Source organism: Carassius carassius, chromosome 4 (assembly GCF_963082965.1).
Source record: "Carassius carassius chromosome 4, fCarCar2.1, whole genome shotgun sequence".
NCBI lineage: Eukaryota > Metazoa > Chordata > Actinopteri > Cypriniformes > Cyprinidae > Carassius > Carassius carassius.
In genome coordinates this window covers 10,376,898-10,403,773 of record NC_081758.1, presented here as the reverse complement: position 1 = coordinate 10,403,773, position 26,876 = coordinate 10,376,898, and the positions used below count along the sequence as shown (strand labels likewise).

Sequence of the window (26,876 nt, the reverse complement as noted above, 5' to 3'; positions counted from 1 at the left end):
TTTTGTCCACATGTGTTCAGAGATTAAAATATAAAGTTTACAAAATGTTTTTTCATATATTCATATATGAGTGGACCAATATGCCACTCATCTCTATAAGACTCTACTATTGGTCAAGGGGAGGGGAAGTGCAAAGAAAGTACAAAACATTATTTTTGCCTAAGGAGAGGGAAGAGGAGGAGAGACATTCCAGTCTTTCCCCCTTAAAGGAGCACTTTGTGTGTGCCAGCAACTCCGACATGATGCAATACTGTATTCAGGTTACACCTGAAGGATTTGTTAGGGATAGTGTACTACTATACTACTAATTCTATTTTTGCAGTATACAGTATGTATGTTATGCACAGTATGCATTTTCTCTGTCTAGAATAACCAAATGACCTACATGTGCCGACCCGGGAATATTGTGTTTTATTCCGTATCCCATAATGCAGTGCACTTAACCTTATTTTTCCAGAAGAACCAGAACCAGAAGTAATAACTGCCTTCTTGATTCAAGAATCAGACTCCATAAGTTAAGACATATTTACACTAAGCTGGATATGCAAACAAACTTTTGTTATATCCAAGATGATAACTGGATCCCTTGCCTAATTTTAACATGCACGTAGCACGCTACTGTTTGACATGCAGCATGTAGCAATGCTTGTATGTATGTTTCACATAATGCTTTAGGCTGTATACAGTACGTTTACTGTGTAGTATGGAGTCTGTTAGTATTCCATTCTAAACATAGCTAAATTTTTCCATTCGGTACCTTTTAAGAGATCAATTTATTCAGCCATTTATCACTTTTTAATTTTAACTATGTAAAAAAAAAGGGAGGGAAATGATGCCTTCAAAAGCTTGGGAATGTCATGGAGGATATAGAAAACGGTGAACATAGATTGTTCTATTGCATTGCCTAAATTAAACACATAATTTTTACTTAAAATGTGCTCTTGAGTTCACATCTCTTTTTTTTTTCTTCTCCTTGAAATTCTAAAAATCCAATCCAAAACGACCGGCAATGCTGTCAGTTACCTAGCATGTGTATTGCTGTGGTGTTAATCTCTTTGTATTCAGTGTTTCTCAGTCCATATTGTGAATTATGATGGTGTTGTGTGTGATTCTCAAGGCCTAGCATGTCAGGACTTCACCTCGTGAAGCAGGGCAGGGACCGCAGACGCATCGACCTGCAGAGGGACTTTACTGTCGCTTCCCCCGCTGAGTTTGTCACCCGCTTTGGTGGCAACAAAGTCATTGAGAAGGTAAAATTAATGCCTGATATTCTAGACATGTGCGTGATGCAGTGTTATTAGTGTCATTGAGAAACTATTATAGCTTTATATTGATTATATTGATTAAATTTTATTTGTATATTTTACACTTTTAATCGAATTAAGAAGATTTTTAATTGAAAATTAAAATTTTGTTGTTTTGTCATTTTTAATGTTTATGATGTTTTAATGTCTATATGGTTTTATTATTTTAGTTTTAGTTTTTTTATTACAAATTAAACTAAATGAAATTGAGAAATGTTTCCTTGGCAACTAGTTGAAAATAGGATACATTTTGACCACTATTTTTAATTTAGTCTTTGTCTTAGTCCTGTGTCAAATGTAACTTTTAGTTTTTAATCATATTTGGTCATAATCGTGTTTTAGTTAAATTTACATTAAGTTTTAGTCGACTAAATGTCTGGGAATTTTAGTCTAGTTTTAGTCAGTGGAAACTTACATAGTTTCTTCATATTTTCGTCTTACTGTATAATTGTTGATATGATGAAAAAAAGATTTTGCTCAGCTTTAATCGCAATGATTGTTGTCATTTGGGAAATTTATTTTTACATTTCATCAGATTTTGTTCTTTTACCAGTAAGGACAAATCAATAGAATATCGACTCGTATGCATGGTTTATATTACGTTATGACAACTGGCTTAACAGAGAAATTTCTAATAATAATTCCAAGAATTCCACATGTCATTATTGTTTTTCTTTTAAAACAATGGCAAAAATACTCATTGTCGCACAGAGGTTGTACAAGTAACGTCACAATCCGCAAACATTATCGCAAACAATACAGCCGAGATCTATGACAGAACACAGACTGCCTCATTGACGAAAATGTTTCGTTATAGTTTTCATTAACGAAATTAACACTAATTGAAATAAAATAAGATGTTATTTTTTTTATTTTAATACATTTCAGTTAACCTTTTTTTATATAACTGACAGTGCTGTCAAACAATTAATCGCATCCAAAATAAGAGGTTTTGTTTGCATATGTATGTGTTGTGTATATGTCATGTATATATAAATACACCCACACAGTGTAAATATTTTTTTTTTAGATTTACATGTCTATATTTATATTCATATAATTGATATTATGAATTAATATATTAAATATATAAAAATAAAATATTTTTCTGAAATATATACAGAAGTGAATGTGTGTGTATTTATATATAACATAATAAATATACACTGTACACATACATATATAATGTAAACAAAAACTTTTATTTTGGATTTGATTAATCGCGATTAATCGTTTGACAGCACTAGTAACTGAATGTTGTTGTTTTTTTTAATGTTTTTTTTACTATAAACAACCCTGGTGTAGTGACCGCTGTGAATATCATGTTTTGTTTTGGAAGGTGCTCATTGCCAACAATGGCATTGCTGCAGTCAAGTGCATGCGCTCCATCCGTCGCTGGGCTTATGAAATGTTTCGGAATGAACGGGCCATACGTTTCGTCGTCATGGTTACTCCGGAGGACCTCAAGGCCAATGCAGGTGCGTTTAAAGTGCTGAGCCTAACTGTTACATCATAAGAGTAAAAAAAAAATAGCTGGAGGACACCTTCCCCCACTCCTGGCTCCATCATAGTGTAATCCCGGAAAAAGCCATGCTGCGCTGGCAAATGTATTTAGCAAGGAATGTCTTCAGAGGTCCTTCTCTTCATTATTAAAACTTTGTCAGTAGGCTTTGTCAGTGAAAGCATGGCCTACTTAGCATTGAACAAATTCAGTGAAGTGAAAATTATTTGTGAATAGCCCTATAATCTCAAATATTTTGTATATATGGTCTCAATTTAATACTTAGTTAAACATATGTATAACTCTGTCCACAGAGTACATCAAGATGGCAGATCACTATGTACCTGTCCCAGGAGGGACAAACAACAATAACTATGCTAATGTGGAACTCATTCTGGACATAGCCAAACGAATTCCCGTTCAGGTAAATGCATGCAAGGTTTGATGGCTGCTGTTCAAAGCAAATGAAGTGGCTATTTATTTTAGTTTTAACACTTAAATCAGGTTGCACGATTATTGTGTGAAATTAATTTCGTAACTTATTGTGAAATAAAAGTATGATTTTTTTTTTTTTTTTTTTTTTTTTTTTAGAGCACAGTTGTATTATTGCAATAGTAATACGTTTCTGTCTATTTTTTTATTTTAATCAGAGTTTAAAAAAGCTAAAAGCAATGAAGAATATTTGCATTGTAGGATTCTTTTCTCAAAAAATTACATCTTAATCATATCCCGTTTATACCCAATATTGTAATATATTATGAAATGGCAATGTAAAACAATAAAAACAATAAATATAAAATGCTTAATAATAATAATAATAAAAATATTAAATATTTGTTTGCTTGCATATCATGTGGCCATTAACCAACATCAGAGAACTGTGAATGTTTTGTAAAATTATTATTGAGATATTAGGGTCTACTTCAAGAAATTTATTTTTAAAAAGGGTTTAGCTGACACATAATTTAGGCAATCCCTCTTTAAGTTGCTTTGGATAAAACTATCTGTTAAATACACGAATGTCTTTAGGCCGTGTGGGCCGGTTGGGGTCATGCTTCTGAGAACCCCAAACTCCCTGAGTTGCTGCACAAGAATGGCATCGCCTTCATGGGTGAGATTGAGCTATGACAATAAGCCTTCCCACACCACATTGATAAAGATTTTCACATACTGTGATGGTATTGCTCTTACTTTAGTGATTGGTATCTTTCATTAGGTCCACCTAGTCAGGCTATGTGGGCTCTTGGGGATAAGATCGCCTCTTCTATTGTGGCCCAGACAGCTGGCATCCCTACACTACCCTGGAGTGGAACAGGTTAGTTCAGCATCTGACTTACTGAATTGTTATCGTTCCTTTCAATGATGTCTATTTCAAAATGAAGCATTTTTTTTGTGTGTGTGATGAAGGCTTGTGAATCTTTACTTAATTTAATTTCTGACTGGAAGTGTGGATTTGATCTTTCACTAAGTGGAAGTGTGATGTAACGGTATGAACATTTCTTAGCATGATTATAGTGACCAAAATGATCACGGTTATCAGTATTATCACGGCATTGTTATAATGTGATGGAAAAGTTAAAAAAGTACATACAGGCAAATCACTTAACCAAGTTTTATAAAATGACTTTTTGTTTGCATAATCACTAAAACAGTAACATTACAATGATGTCCGGATTTTAAATGACATTCATTTATCGCCATTTGTAAGAATCGCGGTAATCTAGTACGGTTTTAATGATAATAAAAAGATGAAACGTTAATACCAAACCGTGGGGAATTTTATCATGATTTATCGTCAAACCGGTAATCGTTACATCCCTAGTCCTGTTGTCATTATGTAGCCCTCCTGCCTGTGCTTGACTGCCTCTGTCAGACACAAAATAAAAATGTGTTTATTATGATCAGAGGTGGGTAGAGTACCCAAAAACTGTACTCAAGTAAAAGTAAAAGTACTTCTAGAAATATTTACTCAAGTAAAAGTACTAGTCTTGAATAGTTACTTGAGTAAGAGTAAAAGAGTATCGGATAAAAAATCTACTCAAGTAGTTAGTTACTAGTTACTATGGGTCATATATACTGAGCCTATTTTTATTTAGATATATAGATAAAATGTATGTAATGTATGTGTGTGTGTATAAATGTATATATTTCATTAACCTTTACTCTAATTTATGTAATTTATTATAAAACCCTGTCTGTTTACTTAAGTAACAGATATAGGTGTCATGCCATAACATATTTTTAATACGACTGACTTTATATTAAATGTGAATTTGACATTGAAAGTTAATGTGATATAAATATTGCTACTAATCTTTCATTGTTCAGAAAGAGGGCAAATAACATTTACATTAGTAAAGATCATTTTCACTGACAGTCTAGATTTCAATCACTCTCAGAAACTCCCATTAAAATCACTGAAACTGTTAACACTGTGAAATCAATATCTTAATTATAGATTCGTACACACATCTGCACTTAGTTGTTTCTGACGAGAGAATTCGCCAGAAAGAGGTATTCAGTTAGTGAGCGAGTGAAGGAAGCACCGGCATTTTAGCGATGACTCATCGGAACACCTCTGATTGGCCAATGCTTTAATAAGCTCAACAGAACCGTGTGTGATTGGTTATAATGCGCAGTGCTGTAAAAACGCGTCTGTCTCTGGCTCAGCGCCAGCAAGCGATCACAGATCTGAATTTAGCAGCTGATGATATGACTTGCTGAACGTACTGGCACCGGTGTGATTGTATTAAAATTAATAAAATCTTAATCGGCTATTTTTTTGTATTTTGGAAGCTGCATTCAACTTTACTCCCCCCTGTTATAAGCCACACACGTACAACAAACTAATGTCACAGTTGTATCGTGTACTGTAATCGAATGTAGCCCAAGTTATTACCTGTTAAACAGTAGACAGCACACACGTTCATCTAATAAGGATCTCCATCGCAAGCAAACAATAGCCTTTGCAGATTTGCTTTCAATTCAGTGCAGTTCCATATCCACGTTTTCAACGCTGCTGATGATCTTAAACGTTACAACTCTGAGTGAACCGCTTCAGACGCTCAGCGCGTGCGGCAGAGAACTGAAGGAATCATCCAAACTGATTCATGAACCAATTCACTCGTTTGCCAATTGGTTTGATCAAGCCATTGAACAGAATTGACTCAAAAGAATGAATCATTCGCGAATGGGCATCACTCATTGCCCAGAGAAAAGTAGACGGCGCGTTTGGAATAAACTGAAGCATTTATAACATTTATTGCTTTAAGATAAAGTAACGAGAGGAGCGTCGCCCACAGTAACGAAGTAAAAGTACAGATTTTTCCCAAAAAATGTACTCAAGTAAGAGTATAAAGTACCCATCTTTAAATATACTTCGAAAAGTATTAGTTACCCCAAAAAATTACTCAAGTAAATGTAACGAAGTAAATGTAACTCGTTACTACCCACCTCTGATTATGATATTTGTCATGTGAGGTTAAATTTGGCAGGGGTACTAAACCTACCACACCCCCTTTCTGTCCAGCATTTTATACTATCTTGATTGTGGGTTTGGTTTTGTCTGTACAGGGCTGACAGTAGAATGGACGGAGAATGACCAGAAGAAAGGAATTATTAATGTCCCTACAGAGCTGTATGAGCAGGGCTGTGTACATGATGTGGAGGCTGGACTGAAGGTATACTATACACTTACATCAAGCACAGCGTGACATTAAACTAAAGTCCAGTCAGTGAGAGAGCATGTTTTGATTGACAGGCGGCAGAACAAGTAGGCTACCCTGTAATGGTGAAGGCATCTGAAGGCGGAGGAGGAAAAGGTATCAGGAAAGTCAACTGTGCAGAAGACTTCCCCAACCTCTTTAGACAGGTCCGAGTTGTTCTTCAATGCCACACTACAATATTACCCACCTGTTAACTTTCCAAAACTAAACACTGTACTTTTCCTTATGTGTTACTCAGGTTCAAACTGAGGTTCCAGGTTCTCCCATCTTTGTCATGCAATTGGCCAAACACGCTCGCCACCTGGAGGTGCAGATCCTGGCTGACCAGTACGGTAACGCCATCTCTCTGTTCGGCCGTGACTGCTCCGTTCAACGTAGGCATCAGAAGATCATTGAAGAAGCTCCAGCAACTATTGCCACCTCTGATGTGTTTGAGGACATGGAGAAGGTATCACCGAATATCAGCAGAAGATTCAGCAGAAGTCAAATGTTACTACTATATTTTACTAAAAGAATGAATGAAGAATATGCCATCATGAAACTCTGGGTTACTTAAAAAGAAAAAGTTAATTGTGCATCTGTCTGTTTCAGTGTGCAGTGAGGTTGGCGAAGATGGTGGGCTATGTGAGCGCAGGTACGGTGGAGTATCTCTACAGTCAAGACGGCAGCTTTTACTTCCTAGAGCTCAACCCTCGTCTTCAAGTGGAACATCCTTGTACTGAGATGGTGGCTGATGTTAATCTGCCTACGGCCCAACTGCAGGTGTGTATGAGAATTTGCATTTTAAAGGACTATTCAAGGCCAGGCAAACCAAAAAAACAAAACAAAACAATACACAAAATAAAACGATACACAAAAATATAAACAAAAAAACAAAACAATACACAAAACAAAACAAAACAAAACAATACACAAAATAAAAACAAAAAAACAAAACAATACACAAAATAAAACAATACACAAAACAAAACAATACACAAAATAAAAACAAAAAACAAAACAATACACAAAACAAAACATTCCTTCCCTCCCTCCCTCCCTCCCTCCCTGCATTCCTTCCTTCATTCTTTCCCTCTTTCCTTCCCTCCTTCCTTTCTTTCTTCCTTCCTTCCTGGTTTTACTTTTGCAGTTTCATTCATTTAGTTAATTATTGGTTTATTATTTTATATTATTCCCTCATCACTTGGTTTCTAAAAATAAAGAAAAGATGACTTTACAATAATGAAAATCCTCTGCTTTTCCTTAATTTCAAAATTTAAAATCTTATGCTACAGTCACCATATTTTTCTTTTGTATCTACTTTTGCATTTTTTTAGTGGTCATCATCAGCAAGCCACAGATGCTGCCAATAGAGCAAAAGGTTGCATTTTCCTAAAATATTGCTTTACTATATCGCTAGACTGGCAGTATCTAGTGAACAATACACCACAGTCTCTGAGGCAGACTCTTGTCATGTGACCACTGTCTTTGCTATGTAGGTCACTTGGCTTAGGCCATTGTGCTGTGGGTTCAGTGGGGGTGAGAGAGGGGGGTTGATGCACTTATGTAACACACAAAGATTGCTGCACATGAATGAGGGGAATTGATGGTGAGAGAAAAAGAGAGACCGACAAAGGGAAACAGAAAGAGAAACACAGTGAGGAGGTATTCATCAATTGCATAACCAAGGGAGTGTAGAAATAAGAGGGAAAAGTGGATATTTAATGATTGAAGAAATATGAACTCATGTCTCTTCTTCAACACATTTTATTCATATTTAAATGCCAAAATATCATAGAGACCTATATTAAAATGTATGCAGATTTTTACCATGAAAACTGATAATGCTTTCTTTTTTCTTTTTTGGTCATTATGTGACACTTTTGTTCTATCATTTAGATCTCTATGGGCATCCCACTTCACCGCATTAAAGACATCAGGGTGATGTACGGGATGCAGCCATGGGGAGACACCCCTATTGACTTTAATGGACTCTCCACCACCCCCTCTCCACGAGGGCATGTCATTGCAGCTCGAATTACTAGCGAGAACCCAGATGAGGTGTGTGATTCTGATATTTAAAGTATCAAAATGTACAAATTTAATAAACTCTGATGTTGATTTCACATGCAAAGGAAGTGTCTTTGAAGTCTTAAAAACAAGAAATGGCTTGTTTAATTAAATTTGCAGCAGCTGGAAAAAACTTTGAACATTTTTAATATAACATAATGTAATATAATATAAACTAAAATTGAAAAGGTTTTTTTTTTTTTTTTTTTTTTTAAAGGAATTAATACTTTTATTTAGTAAGATCGCATTAAATTGTTCAAAAGTGAAAATAAGAATGTTTACAATGTTACAAAAGACTTTTACTGTAAGACACTGTATTAATACAACTAAGACCTAAGTACTGTTCTTTAGAACTTTCTATTCAATAAAGAATCCTAAGAAATGTTCCATGGTTTCCTAAAAAATATTAATAAGTAGCACAGATTGATTGATATAAGTTACTAAAAATATGGCTTTGGCAGCACAGGAATAACTTGCATTCAAAAATGTATTAAAAAATAGATAGATAGATAGATAGATAGATAGATAGATAGATAGATAGATAGATAGATAGATAGATAGATAGATAGATAGATAGATAGATAGATAGATAGATAGATCACAATTTACATTTAATGATGTTTATACCATTGTTTGATGAAAATGCATGCCGTATTTTTATATGAAAATAAACAAGCTGAAAACACTAACTGAAAAACTTTTAGTGCTTTTCTATAGTATTAAGCCTCAAATGTGAACTATAAATTGCTATAAAAAGTTTCTTCTTTAAATTATAAAAAAGTAAAAATATAAACGAAAATGAAAAGAAAAAACTAATCTTAAGCACACAGAATCACATGAGTGGACTCTGAACGATTAATTGCCATTTTGAACGATTACGTAATTGTGGCATCCATAATTGTTATCGCGATTAGAAATGTGATTAATTGTGCAGCCCTAATTGATATTTATTATTAATAATATATATTTAAATATTTCGCAAAATTACAGTTTTACAAAATTATTATTATTTTTTTTTTCAAATAAATACAGACTTGGTGAACAGACGTCTTTCAAAAACATTTGCAAATTTGCTGACCCAAAATTTTTGAATAGTTGTGTAAATATTATAAAATAGTATAAAGTAAAGCATGTAAACAACTTTTGCTGATGTATTGTCTGTGTTGGGTATTTTTGGTGTGCCAGGGGTTCAAACCCAGCTCAGGAACTGTCCAGGAATTAAACTTCCGCAGTAACAAGAATGTGTGGGGCTACTTCAGCGTGGCAGCTGCTGGAGGTCTGCACGAGTTTGCAGACTCTCAGTTTGGTCATTGCTTCTCCTGGGGAGAGAACCGCGAGGAGGCCATCTCGTGAGTATATGATTTACAGAAGAGTAGAGCACAGCAGCCGTTACCCAGTCACCTTACATCACTATGCGTTTTTTTTTTCAAAAGGAAACATCTGTTAAATATACAATGTCTACAAATGGTTTACTTGCAGTTGACTGCATTGAATCTCTAAGCAAAAGATAAGATAAATATTATTTATTTTGCTGTATGGATGCATTCATCTTAGAAACATGGTGGTGGCCCTCAAAGAGCTGTCTATCAGAGGAGACTTCAGGACTACGGTGGAGTATCTCATAAAGCTGCTTGAAACAGAAAGTTTCCAGCACAACAGCATCGACACGGGTTGGCTGGACAGACTCATCTCTGAGAAGATGCAGGTGCATGGAACAACCGTCTTCATTTTACATCACAACTCCTGCTTCCAGCCCTTTTCAGTCTTATAATCTCCTGTGACAGCGGTACATTTCCTCACATCATTGTAATCGTGTGTGTGTGTGTGTGTGGGTGTGTGTGTGTGTGTGTGTGTGTGTAGGCCGAGCGTCCTGACACTATGCTGGGAGTAGTGAGTGGAGCTCTGCATGTGGCTGATGTCAACCTCAGGAACAGTGTGTCCAACTTCCTGCACTCACTGGAGAGGTAACAAACCATTTTACGTCGCATCTTGAGAGCACACTTAATTATTATACTTTTGATTTATTGTTTGTATATAGTCCAAATGTGTGAGTATTAGGGCTGGGTAATTTCATGATTCTGATTGGCAAGCTTTTTATTCAGTTCTGATTTTGATTTGATTTTAATCAAAATGATTTATTTTGGACATATATCAGGTAAAGTACTGTACACGTCTTGAGGAAAACGATCTCTCACCTAACACTGTAAACAATGCAGGGAGCCCTATCAGTTGGTACATTACTGCAACAATTAAACTGCAGATTCAATATTTTTTAGATATAATATTCAACATTTAAATTACACATAAGGCAGTTTTATATCAACTTTTTAATTGTGTATTCATGTTTCACATCAGTGCCTGTCACAACTAGTTTTCATGACAGATTTGTTTTTTTTTTGTAGCCGACTAACAGGATATGGTGAAGTTTTGTTCATGCATCAGCAGAATAGCATAGATTGGTTTTGAAAAGAATGATTTTGGAGTTTAAGTATCAATGTCTATAGATGAAAATTGAGTAATCAGCCCTAATGAGTATACATGTAGATGTTATTGCAGAGATGGGAAGTTCTCAACCTTTTTGCTCTTTTGTCGTGTGCGTCTTTAGAGGGCAGGTTTTACCTGCACACACCCTGTTGAACACAGCGGATGTTGAGCTGATCTATGAGGGGACCAAATATGTTCTGAAGGTGACCAGGCAGTCTCCTAACTCTTATGTGGTCATCATGAATGACTCTTTGGCAGAGGTGGATGTTCATCGGCTGAGCGATGGGGGTCTGCTGCTCTCGTATGATGGCAGCAGCTACACCACCTATATGAAGGAGGAGGTGGACAGGTAGGATTCTGAGTGGAAATACAGGATGTTAAACGCTCTTCATGTGAGATTGAGTCTTCATGGTGCTCAAAGTATAGATTCATCATTTAAAGTCTAGAGCTGCTTTAAAATGTTGGATACTTATGTGAACTAAAAATGACATCTATAATGCTTTCAATAAATCAATGCATCAGTTATTTATACAGCATATATTAATGTTGTTGATTGATTAAAAAAAGAACTAATTCATTGCATCAATTTCTGTAATTAAACCTAACATTAAAATTTGTAATCATAAATATTTTCACACTGAATCTCCAAATTAATGTGGAAACCGCATAAAGACAGTATTTTAAATATTTATATAATGGCATCTTTTTACTAAATACTATCAATGCAGTATCACTGATGCCAGATACTGATGCTTCTTCAGTTAATTTAATTTAATTGAATTTATATACTGTGTGTGTGTGTGTGTGTATATATATATATGTGTGTTTGTGTGTGTGTGTGGGGGGGTGTATAAAGTAAAATTACATCAATTATATATATATATATATATATATATATACACACACCGTATTTTCCGGACTATAAGTCACACTTTTTTTCATAGTTTGGCTGGTCCTGCGACTTATAGTCAGGTGCGACTTATTTATCAAAATTAATTTGACATGAACCAGGAGAAATGAACCAAGAGAAAACATGACCGTCTACAGCCACCAGAGGGCGCTCTATGCTGCAGTAGATGGTAATGTTTTCTCTTGGTTCCTGGTTCCAAATAAATGCGACTTATAGTCCAGTGCGACTTATAGTCCGAAAAATACGGTGTGTGTGTATATATATATATATATATATATATTAGTGCTGTCAACGTTAACGCGTTAACGCATGCGATTAATTTTTGTCTGGTTTAACGTGTCAAAATATTTAACGCAATTAACGCTGCATCCGTATTTTCTGCCATCCGTTGGCTAGCTTTACATTATATGATCACGCTCTTATTCATTTAAATGCTTTTAAACATTTCAAGCGTGGCAAGACAAAAGAGAATGCGCTGTCTGTGAATGCCCTTATGTGACACATACACACGTACACACACACACACACACACAATGCATAGACAGGGCGCCAGAATCCAGTTCTCTTAAGCGCTTGAACTAACAATAAACATCCCAAAGTGCCAGTTTTGTCGATTATCCTCATAAGAGCAATCTTAAATGATTTATATAAAGTCTAAAATAAACAAAAAGAGTTGTGAGAGAATGAGGCGAGATCCATAGACAGTATATAAACGGTGAGATCCGCGTGTCTGTCTGCTCTTAAAGGGACAGCAGCCAATAAAGCTTCCTGTCAGTAAAGTTAAAGAACAAAGGGAACAGAGAAAATGACTCGCTTCTCTTGACTAAATGTGTAGCTTTAATAAGGATTAACTATTTAATTTATAGTTTATGCAGTGCAGACTGCATATAACTTTGATAACTTTATTAAATTTCTGTATATTTCCTAACTGTTAAGACAGGAAGGGCAGGAGTAAACATGACATTTATTATGGGTTTATGTTAGCATTGTTTTAAGTTTACTTAAATTAAAAACTGTTATATTTTTGAAGCCTAATAATAAATGTAAAAAAATAAAAAAAAATCAGTAGCTGTATTAATATCAGTTATACTGGCCTTCATTCATAAAAAGATGCCATTTAAACAAGTATTTAAAATATACTGTCTTTATGTTGTTTCTACATTAATTTGATTAACTGTGAAATTATTACATTAAAAAATATATTAAAAACGTACAAAAACATTTCTTTTGTCATTGCGATTAATTGCGATTAATCACAGAAAAAATGTGTGATTAATCTAGTTAAAGTTTTTAATCGATTGACAGCACTAATATATATATATATATTATAAATTAGATTTTTTGATGATTACATATATATATATATATATATATATATATATATATATATATATATATTTATTAATTCATATTATATTTAATTAGATCTTTTGATGATTATATATATATATATATATATATATATATATATATATATATATATATATATATATATATATATATAATATTATTTTTATATATATATATATATATATATATATTAGAGTTGTTCCGATTCCGATACTAATATCGGAAATATCTCCGATACCACAACAAATTCTGGCATCGGCATCGGCGAGTACATGAACCCATATACCGATCCGATACCATTTTCAAGACCTAGTTATGAACGCTAGCTTTGCCTTACCGCTGCACCGTTCTTCTTCGCTGCTCAGAATGCATTGCAAACACAGGACGATGTGCTGTAATGCCACAAGCAACCCCTGTTTAGAGCAGCGAAGAAGAAATGAAAACGCGTTAGCAGCACTGATCTATATATGACTGGATCGCTCATCGCGTTCTAAACTGCCAACAGACAGTGAAGCCGCTTCTATATTACAGATCAGTGGTTAGCAGTATGTCCGCTGTTTAGCAGTATTTCAGACTGGACCAACCAGACAGTAAAACGGCGACTAGGGATGCCACAAGTACTGGCACTTCACTACCAAGACGGTGCTGAAAATTTTAAAATGTGATGATACCAGCGTCTCTGTAGAACCGGTAGTAAGTTTGAGTATATTCGTTACCCGCAGCTGCGTTCAGTCGCTTCCGTGTTAGTCTAAGCGCAGGGCTCCAGACTGTAGCCGAATATATATACTAGTGTCTGTGAATATTAAACTGCAAAATACTATTTAAATATTACTCCTGCAAAGTCTACATCTCTGTGGGAGACATGCGCAGATGCACGGGAGCTCGCTGTTTTGTGGCCTCTGCCGTGTGTCACTATATGAGGACATGAACGCATAAACCGTCACTTCATTTAACGTTTCATTTGAGAAAACTGTCATATCATAAACACAGACACTCAAAGATCTTCATGGCGAGTAAATTGACAATATATTAAGCTACTGTTGTAGCCTACAGTAGATTTAGCTACGTCTCTATGTAGTAATAATACGTCTCTATTAATAATAATAATTATGCCTAGACGGTTGCTTGTTTTTTACTTGTTTTGTTGTAAAGAGATTATCTGATTAATATAGAATTTTTTATATTCCTAGACTTATTTGTTGCAGTTTTTTATACACTAATATTGTAAAACTAAAATACTAAAATACCTTTTTTAGTTTGCGGTGTTAGATTTTTGGCTGCATTTGAAGTTCTTTTTCGCTTAAGAAATTAAATAATATTACTGTCAAATTCATGTCAGATAATAAAAATACTGTAATAAATACAGTAGTTAACCATGTATTTGTTCATGTTTTATCAAGGGATAAGTCTGAAGCACACCATAAAATAATTCTAGAAATTTACACAGGGCTAGTAGTATATACAGCTGTATATACAGATACACACCCAGGTATCGGATCAGTACTCGGTATCGGCCGATACCCTGAGCCCAGGTATCGGAATCGGTATCGGGAAGAGAAAAAGGGTATCGGAACATCTCTAATATATATATATATATATATATATATATATATATATATTTTTATATATATATATATATATATATATATATATATATATATATATATATATATATAATCATCAAAAAATCTAATTTATAATATATATATATATATATATATATATATATATATATATATATATATATATATATATATATATATATATTATAAATTAGATTTTTTTGATGATTATTTATATATATATATATATATATATATATATTATAAATTAGATTTTTTGATGATTATATATATATATATATATATATATATATATATATATATATATATATATATATATATATATATATCATCAAAAAATCTAATTTATAATATATATATATATATATATATATATATATATATATATATATATATATACACACACCGTATTTTTCGGACTATAAGTCGCACCTGAGTATAAGTCGCATCAGTCCAAAAATATGTTATGACGAGGAAAAAAACTTATATAAGTCGCACTGGACTATAAGTAGCATTTATTTGGAACCAAGAACCAAGAGAAAACATTACCATCTACTGCAGCGTAGAGCGCCCTCTGGGGGTAATTATTTTTAATGTGTTATACAACTTGCAGAATTAACATATATTATTATTTTTTTATATAAGAAATACAAATACAACTTTTTCCATAATTATTTCTATTTCATATTTTATTACTGATTGATTTAAGAGATGGTAAAAAGTTTATGACAGAAATAGTTGCTTGTAGGAAATCGTTTGAGTATGCATTTCACTTTATTCTTTAGGTATCGCATCATTATTGGTAACAAGACGTGTGTGTTTGAAAAAGAGAATGATCCTTCACTCCTGCGCTCGCCGTCAGCTGGGAAACTCATCCAGTATACTGTGGAGGACGGTGGACACGTGTTTGCTGGCCATTGTTATGCAGAAATAGAGGTGTGTTTGAGAGTTATCAATCAGCTTTACCTAATTTCCAGAATTCAGGGTGCACAGATTTGTATTTTTATTGGGACATAAATGTACCCAGGTTGCTACAAAGAATGTTACTGTATATTGCCACATCAGTAATGTTAAAAATACAAAAAGTGATTTGTGAGGTAGTTCCTCTTTCATATCAATTATTCAAGCACTTCCTGTATAAATAAAAAAGTGGATTGTGATCGTAGTTTGACTGTGCATGGGTCTTATAAAGATACTTGTTTGTTCGTAGCATTCTAAACCTTATGTATGTGTCTTTTAGGTGATGAAGATGGTGATGACCCTGACCGCCTCTGAGTCTGGTTGTATTCACTATGTGAAGAGAGCAGGTGCAGTGCTTGAGCCGGGCTGTGTGATCGGCAAACTGCAGCTGGATGACCCCAGCAGAGTACAGCAGGTACATGCATGCGTTACATCTGGTGAATGTACTACGTGTTCAGAAGTTAAAGAAGATTTAAGTGGTTTAGTGTTTTCAGTGAGTGTGTCTGTTTCAGGCCGAGCTGTTTACTGGAATGTTACCCAGTGTTCAGTCCGTGGCTCTCAGGGGAGAGAAGCTTCACAGAGTCTTCCACAGCACTCTGGATCACCTAGTGCACATTATGAACGGCTACTGTCTGCCAGAGCCCTTCTTCAGTGCCAAGGTGAGAAAACGCACTTCATCCACATTATACTGTAGGACTTCATACCAGTGGTTCACAAACTTTTGGCCCCTATTGTCCATGACCATACTCAAACATCTTAACAATCCTAGCTTTTATACATTTTATAAGCAAATTAATTTGCATGAACCTAAATGATTAGGTTATTTTGATTGGAAGTTTGCTGAGGCCCCCTAGTGGGCCCCTGCTCTTGGTTGAGAACTACTGTAGGGCTTTAAAAGGACTCATAGTTTTTTGGGCCAAATTTTCATTAATTGCAAAAGATACAATAATAAATGCACAGAGCCTGGTGATATTGATGGTAAAAAAAGTAGAATTCATCAAATAATCTGAAAAATTGCTTCATAATGATAATAATTATACTACCAACTTACTTAATTGGTTGGCAAAGGAATATGTAATTTATTATAATTTTCTGCAGTTAAAAAAGTCAATTTTGTTAGATAGCAAATGAAGATTCGGATGTGTGTGTTTTAGCTGAAAGAATGGGTGGAGCGTCTGATGAAGACTCTCAGGGACCCCTCTCTGCCCCTGCTGGAGCTTCAGGAAATCATGACGAGCGTTTCAGGCCGGATCCCTCCTGCTGTAGAGAAGTCGATCAAGAAAGAAATGGCTCAGTACGCCAGCAACATCACCTCTGTCCTCTGCCAGTTTCCCAGCCAGCAGGTGCTACTTAGGGTCCTTTGAGTTTCTGAAGCTACGAGACTGTGACCATTGTGTGTAAATGCTGTCTAATTTTCCTGGCAGATTGCCAATATACTGGACAGTCATGCTGCCACGCTGAACAGGAAGTCAGAGAGAGAAGTCTTCTTCATGAACACACAGAGCATTGTACAGCTGGTTCAGAAGTTCGTGAATAATTGAAACGATCTACACATTTAGATGCACACAATCAAAGACACACAGGTTAACTGGCTCTGGTGTGTGTTGTGTGCCCAGGTACCGCAGTGGCATCAGAGGACATATGAAGGCAGTGGTGATGGATCTCCTCAGGCAGTATTTAAGAGTAGAAGTTCAGTTTCAACATGGTAAGACTGCTTCTTATATGGCCATAACTGATGACATATTGCTGGAAACTTAAAAAGTTGCCATCTTTTACCATGTGACCACTGGATGGCAGTGTAACACCGATTCATTGCTGCCGTATTAAATAATATAAATTAAAATATTCAAATATTTAATACATAGAAATAGAAAATAGAAACAAAAGATCCCACATGTGAATATTGAAAATTAACTAAATAACATTTGAATAGAAAATCTTAGAAAATTAAAATGAAGATATGAACTCGGGAAGAAACAAACCTTTCCTTTCTCACTAAAATGTAACTACTTTTAAAAATTATTTTTCTGGTCATTTTTGTTGATCAGTTATGTTAATCGAAGCTTAAAAGCTATTCAAAATCAGTTTTGTTTATTGAAATAAAGCTGAAATAAAATACAAATAAAAAGTTAGACTTATAAATCTTAAATGAAAAAGGGGAAATGTTGCTTTTACAACTGAAATAAGTTTTTTTGAAATAATAAAACTAAAGCAATATAGAAATATATTTAAAAAAATAGAAATATATAGAAAAAAGGAAAATGACAAAGCAGTAAAATAATGTTAATTTTTATTTAATGATTTATTTGTTTAATGATTTATACATTTATTTTTATTTAGATCTTTTTAATGAATGTTTGTGTTTTCTATTTTTTTCCATTGTATTAACAGTTTTTATTTTTGTGTATAGGTGTATTTAGGTTTTATTAATTCATGTTTATGTTTGTGTATTATTATCAGGTCACTATGACAAGTGTGTATTTGCACTACGAGAGGAAAACAAAGGGGACATGTCCAGTGTGCTCAACTACATATTCTCTCATGCACAAGTCACAAAGAAGAACTGTCTGGTCACCATGTTGATTGTGAGTACACGGTCACAAAATAACAGAGAGACTTCAGGAAATGTGGATGTTGGTTGTTGTTGTTTCTAGAAGATAGAACAGTCGAGATTTCATTAAAGCATATGTATATTTAGTCATATGATTAAAACGTTTGTTCTCTGTAGGATCAGCTGTGTGGACGAGATCCCACTCTGACAGATGAGCTCATGGCAATACTCACAGAACTCACACAGCTCAGCAAGACCACTAACGCCAAGGTGGCACTGCGGGCACGGCAGGTTCTCATCGCCTCTCACCTTCCGTCGTACGAGCTACGGCACAATCAAGTGGAATCCATCTTCCTGTCTGCCATCGACATGTACGGACATCAGTTCTGCATTGAAAACCTGCAGGTAGGATATCTGGTGACAGATCTACAGTGCCATCTACAACTGAAAAAATGACTCCCCTTTTTTTAATTGAATTGGCTACTTTAACAGAAATGTTGAAAAGGAATTAGAATGGCAATGACAGGCAGTTGAATTTTCTAAATTGCAGTTCGAATCATTTTAATAAACTTAAGCTAATTATGTATTCCCTTAAATGCAGAACAATATTTTTCCCCAGACGCACTTTTATAAATTAAGTTCAGATGTCAAAACACACTTTACCAAATTATTTTGTATTGCAATATTATAATTATATAAATTGAACAAGTCATGTAAGTACTTTAACAGTTTTCTAACTGTAAGGTGAATAATAAAAATAGGATAAATTGATATATTTCATTAATTAATATCTTCAGTTTATTTTTCAGATTCATTTAACTAGTTACTCTATCAAATAAATGCAGTTCATTTGGACATTCTATCCATCCTAAAAAAAGAAATTCTGTGTAAGAGAGAAGAAATATCAATGTTTACACGAAAACTAATTAATCAGCTCAATGGTTTAAGCACTGATAATAATAAAAGACGTTACTACTAAAAATAAAATGCACCAAATCAGCATATTAGACAGATTTCTGAAGGATCATGTGACGCTGGAGACTGGAGTAAAATTCAGCTTCGATCACAGGAATAAATTGCATTTTAAAATATATTAAAATAGGAAATTGTAATAGTATTTCATAATATTGCTTCTGTTGTAATTCTGATAAATAAATGCAGCCTTAATCGATAAAGTGCATAAGAGACATACAAAAATTCTAAATGTTATTCCGAACTGTATTCTATTTCGCTACTGGAACAGAAATCTACACTCTACATTTAAAAATGTTGTGTATCGTCAAATTATTGATACCTTTTTTTTGATTTTTTCTAGAAACTGATCCTGTCAGAGACATCCATCTTTGACGTGCTGCCAAATTTCTTTTACCACAGTAATCAAGTGGTACGGATGGCTGCTCTAGAGGTAAGACTGTCATTTTACATTTATTCATTTGGCAGACGCTTTTATCCGAAGAGACTTACAGCTGAGGAATGCAGCAAGCGATTTATCATACAATGGCAATAAACACGAGCATTGCCCTTATACAAGGTTTTAGTCCTCGTTCTAAATAGGAAAAGCTAGGACAGAAAGGATAATAAGAGTATAGAAAAAGTAAAGACTTTTTATTTTATTAATGAGGAGGCAGTTAGATCCTCACGGAAGAGACGAGTTTTCAGTTGTTTTTTGAAGATTGTGAGGGATTCGGCTGTCCGGATGGAGATTGGTAGATCATTCCACCAGCAAGGAACAGTGAAAGGAAACGTCCTTGAAAGTGATTTTGTTCCTCTCTGCGATGGACCATGAGGCGCCCCTCATTTACCGAGCTCAGCAAGCATGCGGTTGTTCTGTAGGCAGGCACATTGTAAACAAGACGTGCTGCAGAGGTCTGATTGCACATGGTGGAAGTCCAGCTAGAAGAGCATCGCAATAGTCCAGCCTAGAAGTGACAAGGGCCTGGATGTGAAGCTGTGTTGCATGCTGTTGATCCAAATAATTAAGTATTGATTTGTATCTTTATATGATGCAGAACATGCCTCTCTCTCTCTCTCTTTACTCAGGTGTATGTTCGTAGAGCTTACATCGCTTATGAACTCAACAGCGTCCAGCACCGTCAGCTGAAGGACAACACCTGCATCGTGGAGTTCCAGTTCATGCTGCCCACATCTCACCCCAACAGGTACCGCAACCCTGCTTCCCCGATCTCTCCCACCCCTCACCGGGACTGTGGAGGAGCTTGTCAAAACATTATAAAAGAAAGGGCTGCCTAGGGCAAATGTGTGATTGAATACATGATAATGGTTGGTTGTGACATAAAGTCTCCTCCACTGTACCACAGTCCACTTCCCCTCACATCTTTAAAATGCTCTACCTGTGCACAATCTAAGCCACTGATTTATTTGTGTGCTTTGATCAGAAGGTTTGTATGAGATAGGAGTAGAAAAGCATTATTTATTGACACAGGGTCTGAATCACAGGGTCAAAAACAGTTCTTCTTTAAGGTGTCTCTCGTCTGTGCTGGCCACATCCGTTTGTTTCAGGTGACACTCGTTTTTACAATGCAAAGAATGCGCCCTATAGGATTTGCTCAGCGATTGTTCTGACTCACTGTCTAACAGTTTGATCTTCATGCACTTTTTTTTTTAAATTTTTATTATTATTATTATTCACTGTTGATTCGTGCATGTGAACTGATTCCGTTTAGCCTCTTATGATGCATGCTGAGCAATTATGTTTTAGTGCATTGTCATATTTTACAAAAAAGATTTACGAGACTGATCTCCCCATACTCCCAGCTCCTAGCATGTGCTCTACCAGCTGCTTTGCCTGTGATTTGTGTAAACTGAGTGGCTTATGCACGTGTTAAAGTAAATGGAAGATATTTTAGCTGCATTTACTGCAGTATTTTAAGCGCTGAACTGTTGCATGTGATGGAGGGGTGGTCATTTGTGAAGTGTGTGGCTTGGTTTAGATTTATAAAATTAAATCATGTAAAATAATTAAAATGATTAAGATCAAAGTATGACTTTTTACAGTGGCTGTGTTATTAAATTAGCTTAACTAATTATTAAAAATTAGTCAAATGTACATGAATTTAATAAATGCATATTACATATCCATTATCATCTGGTGTATATTGTAACCAATATCAAATAATACCAACAAATAAAATCTGTAATATCAATATGGTACCAATATACACAACCATTCGAAATTTGGTGTCAATAAGATTTTTTTTTATACTTCTGAAAGTTGATTTAGTGCGCAAATAACTTTTAACTTCTTATTATCAATGTGCTGAATGCTAGAATTGATGAATCAAAAACAAAATCAAAAGAACAGTATTTATTTGAAATAGATTTTTTTTTGTAACAACTTGAAAAGTCTTTACCATCACTTTTTATCAGTTTAGGTGTCCTTGCTAAATGAAAAGTATTAAAATCTTACTGAACCTAAACATTTGAACTGTAGTGAATTTTGCATTAAAAATGAAGCATAATATTTTTTTGCCTTGTCATAATTAAGTTTAAAAGCTCCTAATTAAGTTTAAAAGCTCCTAAAACAGCCAACATTTTCCTTAAGCAAATTATCATTTACTCTTTCTTCCATTTGATTTTGCGGTGAAATGTGGTTTTTGATAACATTTACCCTGAAATCATCGAAGTATGCCTGACATCATCCAAGTAATCACTTGAGACTCATTTGAGACACTTGTATAATTCAATTAAATTTTGTGCAAATGCGACACAATTGTCTTTGAACCACTTCTCATTAGCAGCAGTCTGCTGGTCCAAGTTAGTATGCGCATAAATCAAGCGCACTGAAATTAGATTGGATCTGTCAGTTATGTGAAAGTGCCACACACTTCTGATCTCTGACTGACTCCACCCACTTATGCCTGACACTAACCAATCAATAATCCATGTTGTTTGATTGCAGAGGGAACATCCCCACTCTAAACAGGTATAGTACACATTCTTTCTTCCCTAAATCACAATGTAGACTTAGAAATAGAGTAGAAGAGCGGCATGGTCAAACACATACAGTACAGTGTATAGTGCGTACTATGCAGTAGTAATACATATTCTATTTGATTATTCAAACATATCCAATGTATGAAATCTGTATTTGAAGTCAAATGATCAACACTTTTGTGTGTCTCTTAATATTTTGAATTAAACGATTGTAGATACTATATGTGTAAGTTTGTGTTTTAATGAAAACATCTCTTCATTGGTGCATTATTCTGTTGATCTCTGTAAATACAAACTAATTTGCATGGCTTATTGCACCACTGTCAATACAAATGTGTTTGGTTCTGTCTGAAATTATATCATTGTGTGTGTGTGTGTGTGTGTGTGTGCATGCAAATTAAGATATTCCCATTATATTTTAAGTGAAGTGAAATTGTTTCGACCTCATACTGGGTTTGAATTAACTGCATAATAGTGGCGATTAAATGTGCTGTGTATGTTTGTGTGATGTGATTGTCCTCCCAGGAAACTGTCTGCCCCACTACAGGACTACAAACCTCCAGATATCACAGCTAACGCTAGTGACTCTGCCCAGAGTGAGGACAGGTAGAGCAGGACAGACTACAGGGTTTAATCACAGAGAGGGTTAAATCAAGCAACAATAATCTATGCACAGAGTTTTTTAGTGATATCTGGGTGTGAATAATGAATTTGTCTTAATGGGTTGGAGATTGCTGTCGATACTAACATTGAACAGGAGACTTGTCACCTCTAGAAATGTTGACATTTCTGGTAGATGTGCTGATTAAGCTTATAATTCTGGGTGTTGTTTTAAGGAATATTCTGGGTCAAATATAACTTCAAATCGGAACTTATGGCATGTCAAAGTTGCCACAGGATATAATTTTTACTTCCTGTCCCTCAGTTTGTAAAGTCTGAAAAAAATGCATTAATGATAAACCACTACACACACACACACACACACATATATATATATATATATATAACTGTTCACATATATATATATAAAAATATACGTAATATACTAAAAAATAAGTTTTTCACAGACCCGTTTAAGATTTGCCAACGTGCCCAATAGACTTCCATTGTAAATGTGTCACGATACGCCCATTTCTTTTGTTTTTACAAATGGAGGGTTGACCACTAATTAAGGTAATTATGGTATGGAAAACAGCAGGTCACAGCTAGTTTATGTTTAACCTGGAATATTCTTAACTTACCTGTACCTCTCCCATGAGTTTCAATGAAAGTGAATGCATGAATTCACCCATAGAGTGAAGTTTCAGTCTTATTTATTTTTCCCTTTAACATCTGGTTTAATTGCCTCCTGACAACTGGCCCCTTTTATAACGTTCAGATATTACACTTGTGTATTCACTATTAGCTTGTGAAGAGGCGATGCTGCTTCCATTCACTCCTCTGATCTAGACCGATGTGTGGTGGTGATGATTTGATCTTTCACCTGGGGTGGTCTGCCACATTTTTGAGCAGTTAGGTATATGCAGCTGTGTTAATAACAAGTATTTTTGTTTGTGCGGGTGTGTTGTTCTCTCAGAATGTCCTACTCCTCTAACTTGAACCACTATGGCATGGTCCACATGGCCAGTGTTAGTGATGTGCTCCTGGACACCTCCTTCACCCCACCCTGTCAGCGCATGGGCGCCATGGTTTCCTTCCGCTCCTTCCAGGAGTTCACCAGGTTAGTATGTGTCTACAGTAATTGGAAAGGTGTTTAGTATAGACATGAAATCGAAATTATTCCTGTTTATTTGCTAATTAAATGACCCTGATCTTACTGCACACAATCTGCATGAAAAATTTAACCCATAAATATTTGTAAAATAAGTATAAAACACTCTGATTGTATGAAGCCAGACTAATTTGTTAGTGTCTGCATAAGAGTAGGAGTTTCTTAAATGAAATTAATACATCAAGGGTGACGAAGTAGAGCTGATCAAATAGAGAACCGTTTAAACCTGTAATGTGACATTTTGAGAATTGCGTTTCATGTTATTGCTGTTTTCTCAAAATGTACATACATTTGCTGGTTGAGTGTCTAATGTGACTGTTATCACAGGAACATTAAGGAAGTGTTGAGCTGTTTCTCTGACTCTCCCCCATCAACTCCAACCTTTCCTGAGGGGGGCAACCCTGTGCTGTATGGAGAGGAGGACAACAAGGTGAACCTTCTATCTTCTGAAACTATCAAAAAAAAAAAGGAAAAAATAAAGACAATAAGATCAGACATGAATATTTGATTGATGCAATGAAGATTTGGTTGATGCAATGAAGTTATTATTTGGAAAATCATTGTTTTCTATCCCTAGTTTATATTGTTTTTGTTTGTCATACTATAGAGCATTCAAGATGAGCCAATTCATATCCTTAATGTGGCCATAAAGACGGACAGCGACATTGATGACGATGGACTGGCAGCCATGTTCCGCGAGTTTACCCAGTCTAAGGTGAAACAGAGTTCTGTTCTCTATATGTTGATAGTTTTTAAGGCGAGGCAAGGCAAAGCATTTTTATTTCCAAAGCACATTTAAAACAGCAGCTGCTGACCAAAGTGCTGTACAATCTAAAAACGTAAAATTATCAAATACACACTTAAAGAAAATACAATACAATAAAACAGATAAACTAGCAAGAGAACACCCTGATTAATAAAATTACATTGATCCAAAAGCTAGAGAGAAAAGATATGTTTGCAGTGAAGATTTCAAACACTCAACATCAGATGAAAGCCTAATGTAGAGCAGGAGATCGTTCCACAGTCATGGAGCTGCAACAGAGGAAGCACAATCTCCTTTTAACTTAAACGTGCTGTGGGACAGACAACAAACTGTTTGAGGACATTAAGGGCCTAGAACACTAGAGTTACAGTAGTTCAGCCTGGAGGAAATAAAAGCATAGATCACAGTCTCCAAGTCTCTTGGTGATAAAAATGCTTTCAATTTCGCAATGGATCTGAGATTATCAAAGTTGTTCTTGGCTACTGAGTTGATTTGTTTGTCAAATTTTAAGACCATTATCAAAGATCACACCCACATTTTTGGCATGAGTATGGAATTCATCGATAAAGGACCCAAGTTGTCATTTATCGTATAATAGATGATGGATTATTTATGTTAGGAAGTTGACTTCCAACCAGCATCTTACCTCTGCTAGACAATTTTATAGAGAATGTTTAACATAATTATCCCAATGATTCAAAGGGAGGTACACCTGTGTGTCATCGGCATAAAAATGGTAATGTTATACTTTTGAAAAATCCTGCTTAAAGGGAGCAAATAAAGTGAAGACAAAAAGCGGGCCCAAAATTGATCCCTGAGGCACACCGCAAGTTAATGCTACAGAAGAGGAAGAAAAATTCCCAACCTCCAACAGAAATGTTAAACTTTCAGTGAATTAATTTTCATTCACATCATTTTTTACCACAGAAGTCTCTGCTGTTTGAGCATGGCATCCGAAGACTTACCTTCCTGGTCGCTCAGAAGGTATGCTTTCAGAATGACATTTGAGCATGATTCTTTTCTGTCACTCCTTCTCAATCTAATTTTAACAAAATAATCTGTAATTAATTGAATGTTTATTTGAATAACTGCAATCCTTAGTAACTGATCTCGAATCTGGTACACCCACTGCATGTGTGTTTTTTCCTCTTTGCTCTTGACGCCGTTATTAACAGGATTTCAGGAAGCAGGTCAACTGTGAGGTGGACCAGAGGTTCCATGTAAGTAGTTGTGGAATGTTTGAGACATTGGCTCTGTTCCACAACCTGTTTCTTTGGCGTAATCTTACCCAAAATGAAGCCTCACAAGTGACTGAACTGAAACACTCTACATAAACTTTTTTGACACAGGTCATGCAGGATACACCAGTAGCATTAGTTGTCTGAAGTGCATGAGAAATTTGGCTTTAGTTCACTGTTGGTTCGGGTAGAGAGAAGCAATAACGTGTTGCTAAGCTAATGATTACTCATATACTAAATATAAAATGCATGGTGCACACAGTAAAATTTTAATTAGACTGTTTTAATGTAGTCATTCTCAGTATTGAATGAAATTCATTTCGATTGGCATAATCATGTTCACCGTCCTGAATGTTAGCATGTTGCTAAACTAATGACAGTACTCTTATGTATGAAAATTAAGGCTGTAATTTTTAAAGGCTGCAATCAAATTCATTGCATTATACGCTGATTAATCAATCAAATTAATCGCTAGTAATTTCATACTGTGTATCAATGATTGAGTCCCTTAATGGAAATATTGGGTATGGACAAATAATCATTGAAATTCATTGTCATTAAATAGAGAAAAAGTGGCTTTGTTAGTCAGTCTTATTTGTTTTAGATAATTGAATATAAGTTTATAATTCTATAAATGTAATAATATAAAATGTATGTATATATATATATATATATATATATATATATATATATATATATATATATATTTTTTTTTTTTACATTTTGACTC

General features: G+C 34.9%; 1 protein-coding gene across 9 annotated transcripts in view; it reads left to right on the top strand.

Moving 5' to 3' along the window:
* acaca (acetyl-CoA carboxylase alpha) overlaps positions 1 to 26,876 on the top strand; it is a 53,419-nt gene that overhangs the window by 7,385 nt on the left and 19,158 nt on the right. For 2 of the 9 annotated variants that reach the window (XM_059546588.1, XM_059546579.1), the window contains exons 3-33: positions 1,118 to 1,250; positions 2,644 to 2,782; positions 3,120 to 3,229; positions 3,835 to 3,916; positions 4,022 to 4,120; positions 6,379 to 6,485; positions 6,566 to 6,676; positions 6,769 to 6,978; positions 7,122 to 7,292; positions 8,409 to 8,570; positions 9,765 to 9,928; positions 10,134 to 10,284; positions 10,440 to 10,543; positions 11,185 to 11,412; positions 15,692 to 15,842; positions 16,147 to 16,281; positions 16,379 to 16,525; positions 17,021 to 17,209; positions 17,291 to 17,391; positions 17,483 to 17,571; positions 18,327 to 18,451; positions 18,595 to 18,822; positions 19,733 to 19,822; positions 20,458 to 20,576; positions 22,337 to 22,360; positions 22,897 to 22,977; positions 23,948 to 24,091; positions 24,470 to 24,572; positions 24,750 to 24,857; positions 25,836 to 25,892; positions 26,084 to 26,128. In XM_059546588.1, the coding sequence (XP_059402571.1) occupies positions 1,118 to 1,250; positions 2,644 to 2,782; positions 3,120 to 3,229; positions 3,835 to 3,916; positions 4,022 to 4,120; positions 6,379 to 6,485; positions 6,566 to 6,676; positions 6,769 to 6,978; positions 7,122 to 7,292; positions 8,409 to 8,570; positions 9,765 to 9,928; positions 10,134 to 10,284; positions 10,440 to 10,543; positions 11,185 to 11,412; positions 15,692 to 15,842; positions 16,147 to 16,281; positions 16,379 to 16,525; positions 17,021 to 17,209; positions 17,291 to 17,391; positions 17,483 to 17,571; positions 18,327 to 18,451; positions 18,595 to 18,822; positions 19,733 to 19,822; positions 20,458 to 20,576; positions 22,337 to 22,360; positions 22,897 to 22,977; positions 23,948 to 24,091; positions 24,470 to 24,572; positions 24,750 to 24,857; positions 25,836 to 25,892; positions 26,084 to 26,128 (3,907 nt within the window). The remainder of the gene's footprint in view (positions 1 to 1,117; positions 1,251 to 2,643; positions 2,783 to 3,119; positions 3,230 to 3,834; positions 3,917 to 4,021; positions 4,121 to 6,378; positions 6,486 to 6,565; positions 6,677 to 6,768; positions 6,979 to 7,121; positions 7,293 to 8,408; positions 8,571 to 9,764; positions 9,929 to 10,133; positions 10,285 to 10,439; positions 10,544 to 11,184; positions 11,413 to 15,691; positions 15,843 to 16,146; positions 16,282 to 16,378; positions 16,526 to 17,020; positions 17,210 to 17,290; positions 17,392 to 17,482; positions 17,572 to 18,326; positions 18,452 to 18,594; positions 18,823 to 19,732; positions 19,823 to 20,457; positions 20,577 to 22,336; positions 22,361 to 22,896; positions 22,978 to 23,947; positions 24,092 to 24,469; positions 24,573 to 24,749; positions 24,858 to 25,835; positions 25,893 to 26,083; positions 26,129 to 26,876) is intronic. The other 7 variants (XM_059546604.1, XM_059546596.1, XM_059546632.1 and 4 more) reach the window with 4 other exon arrangements.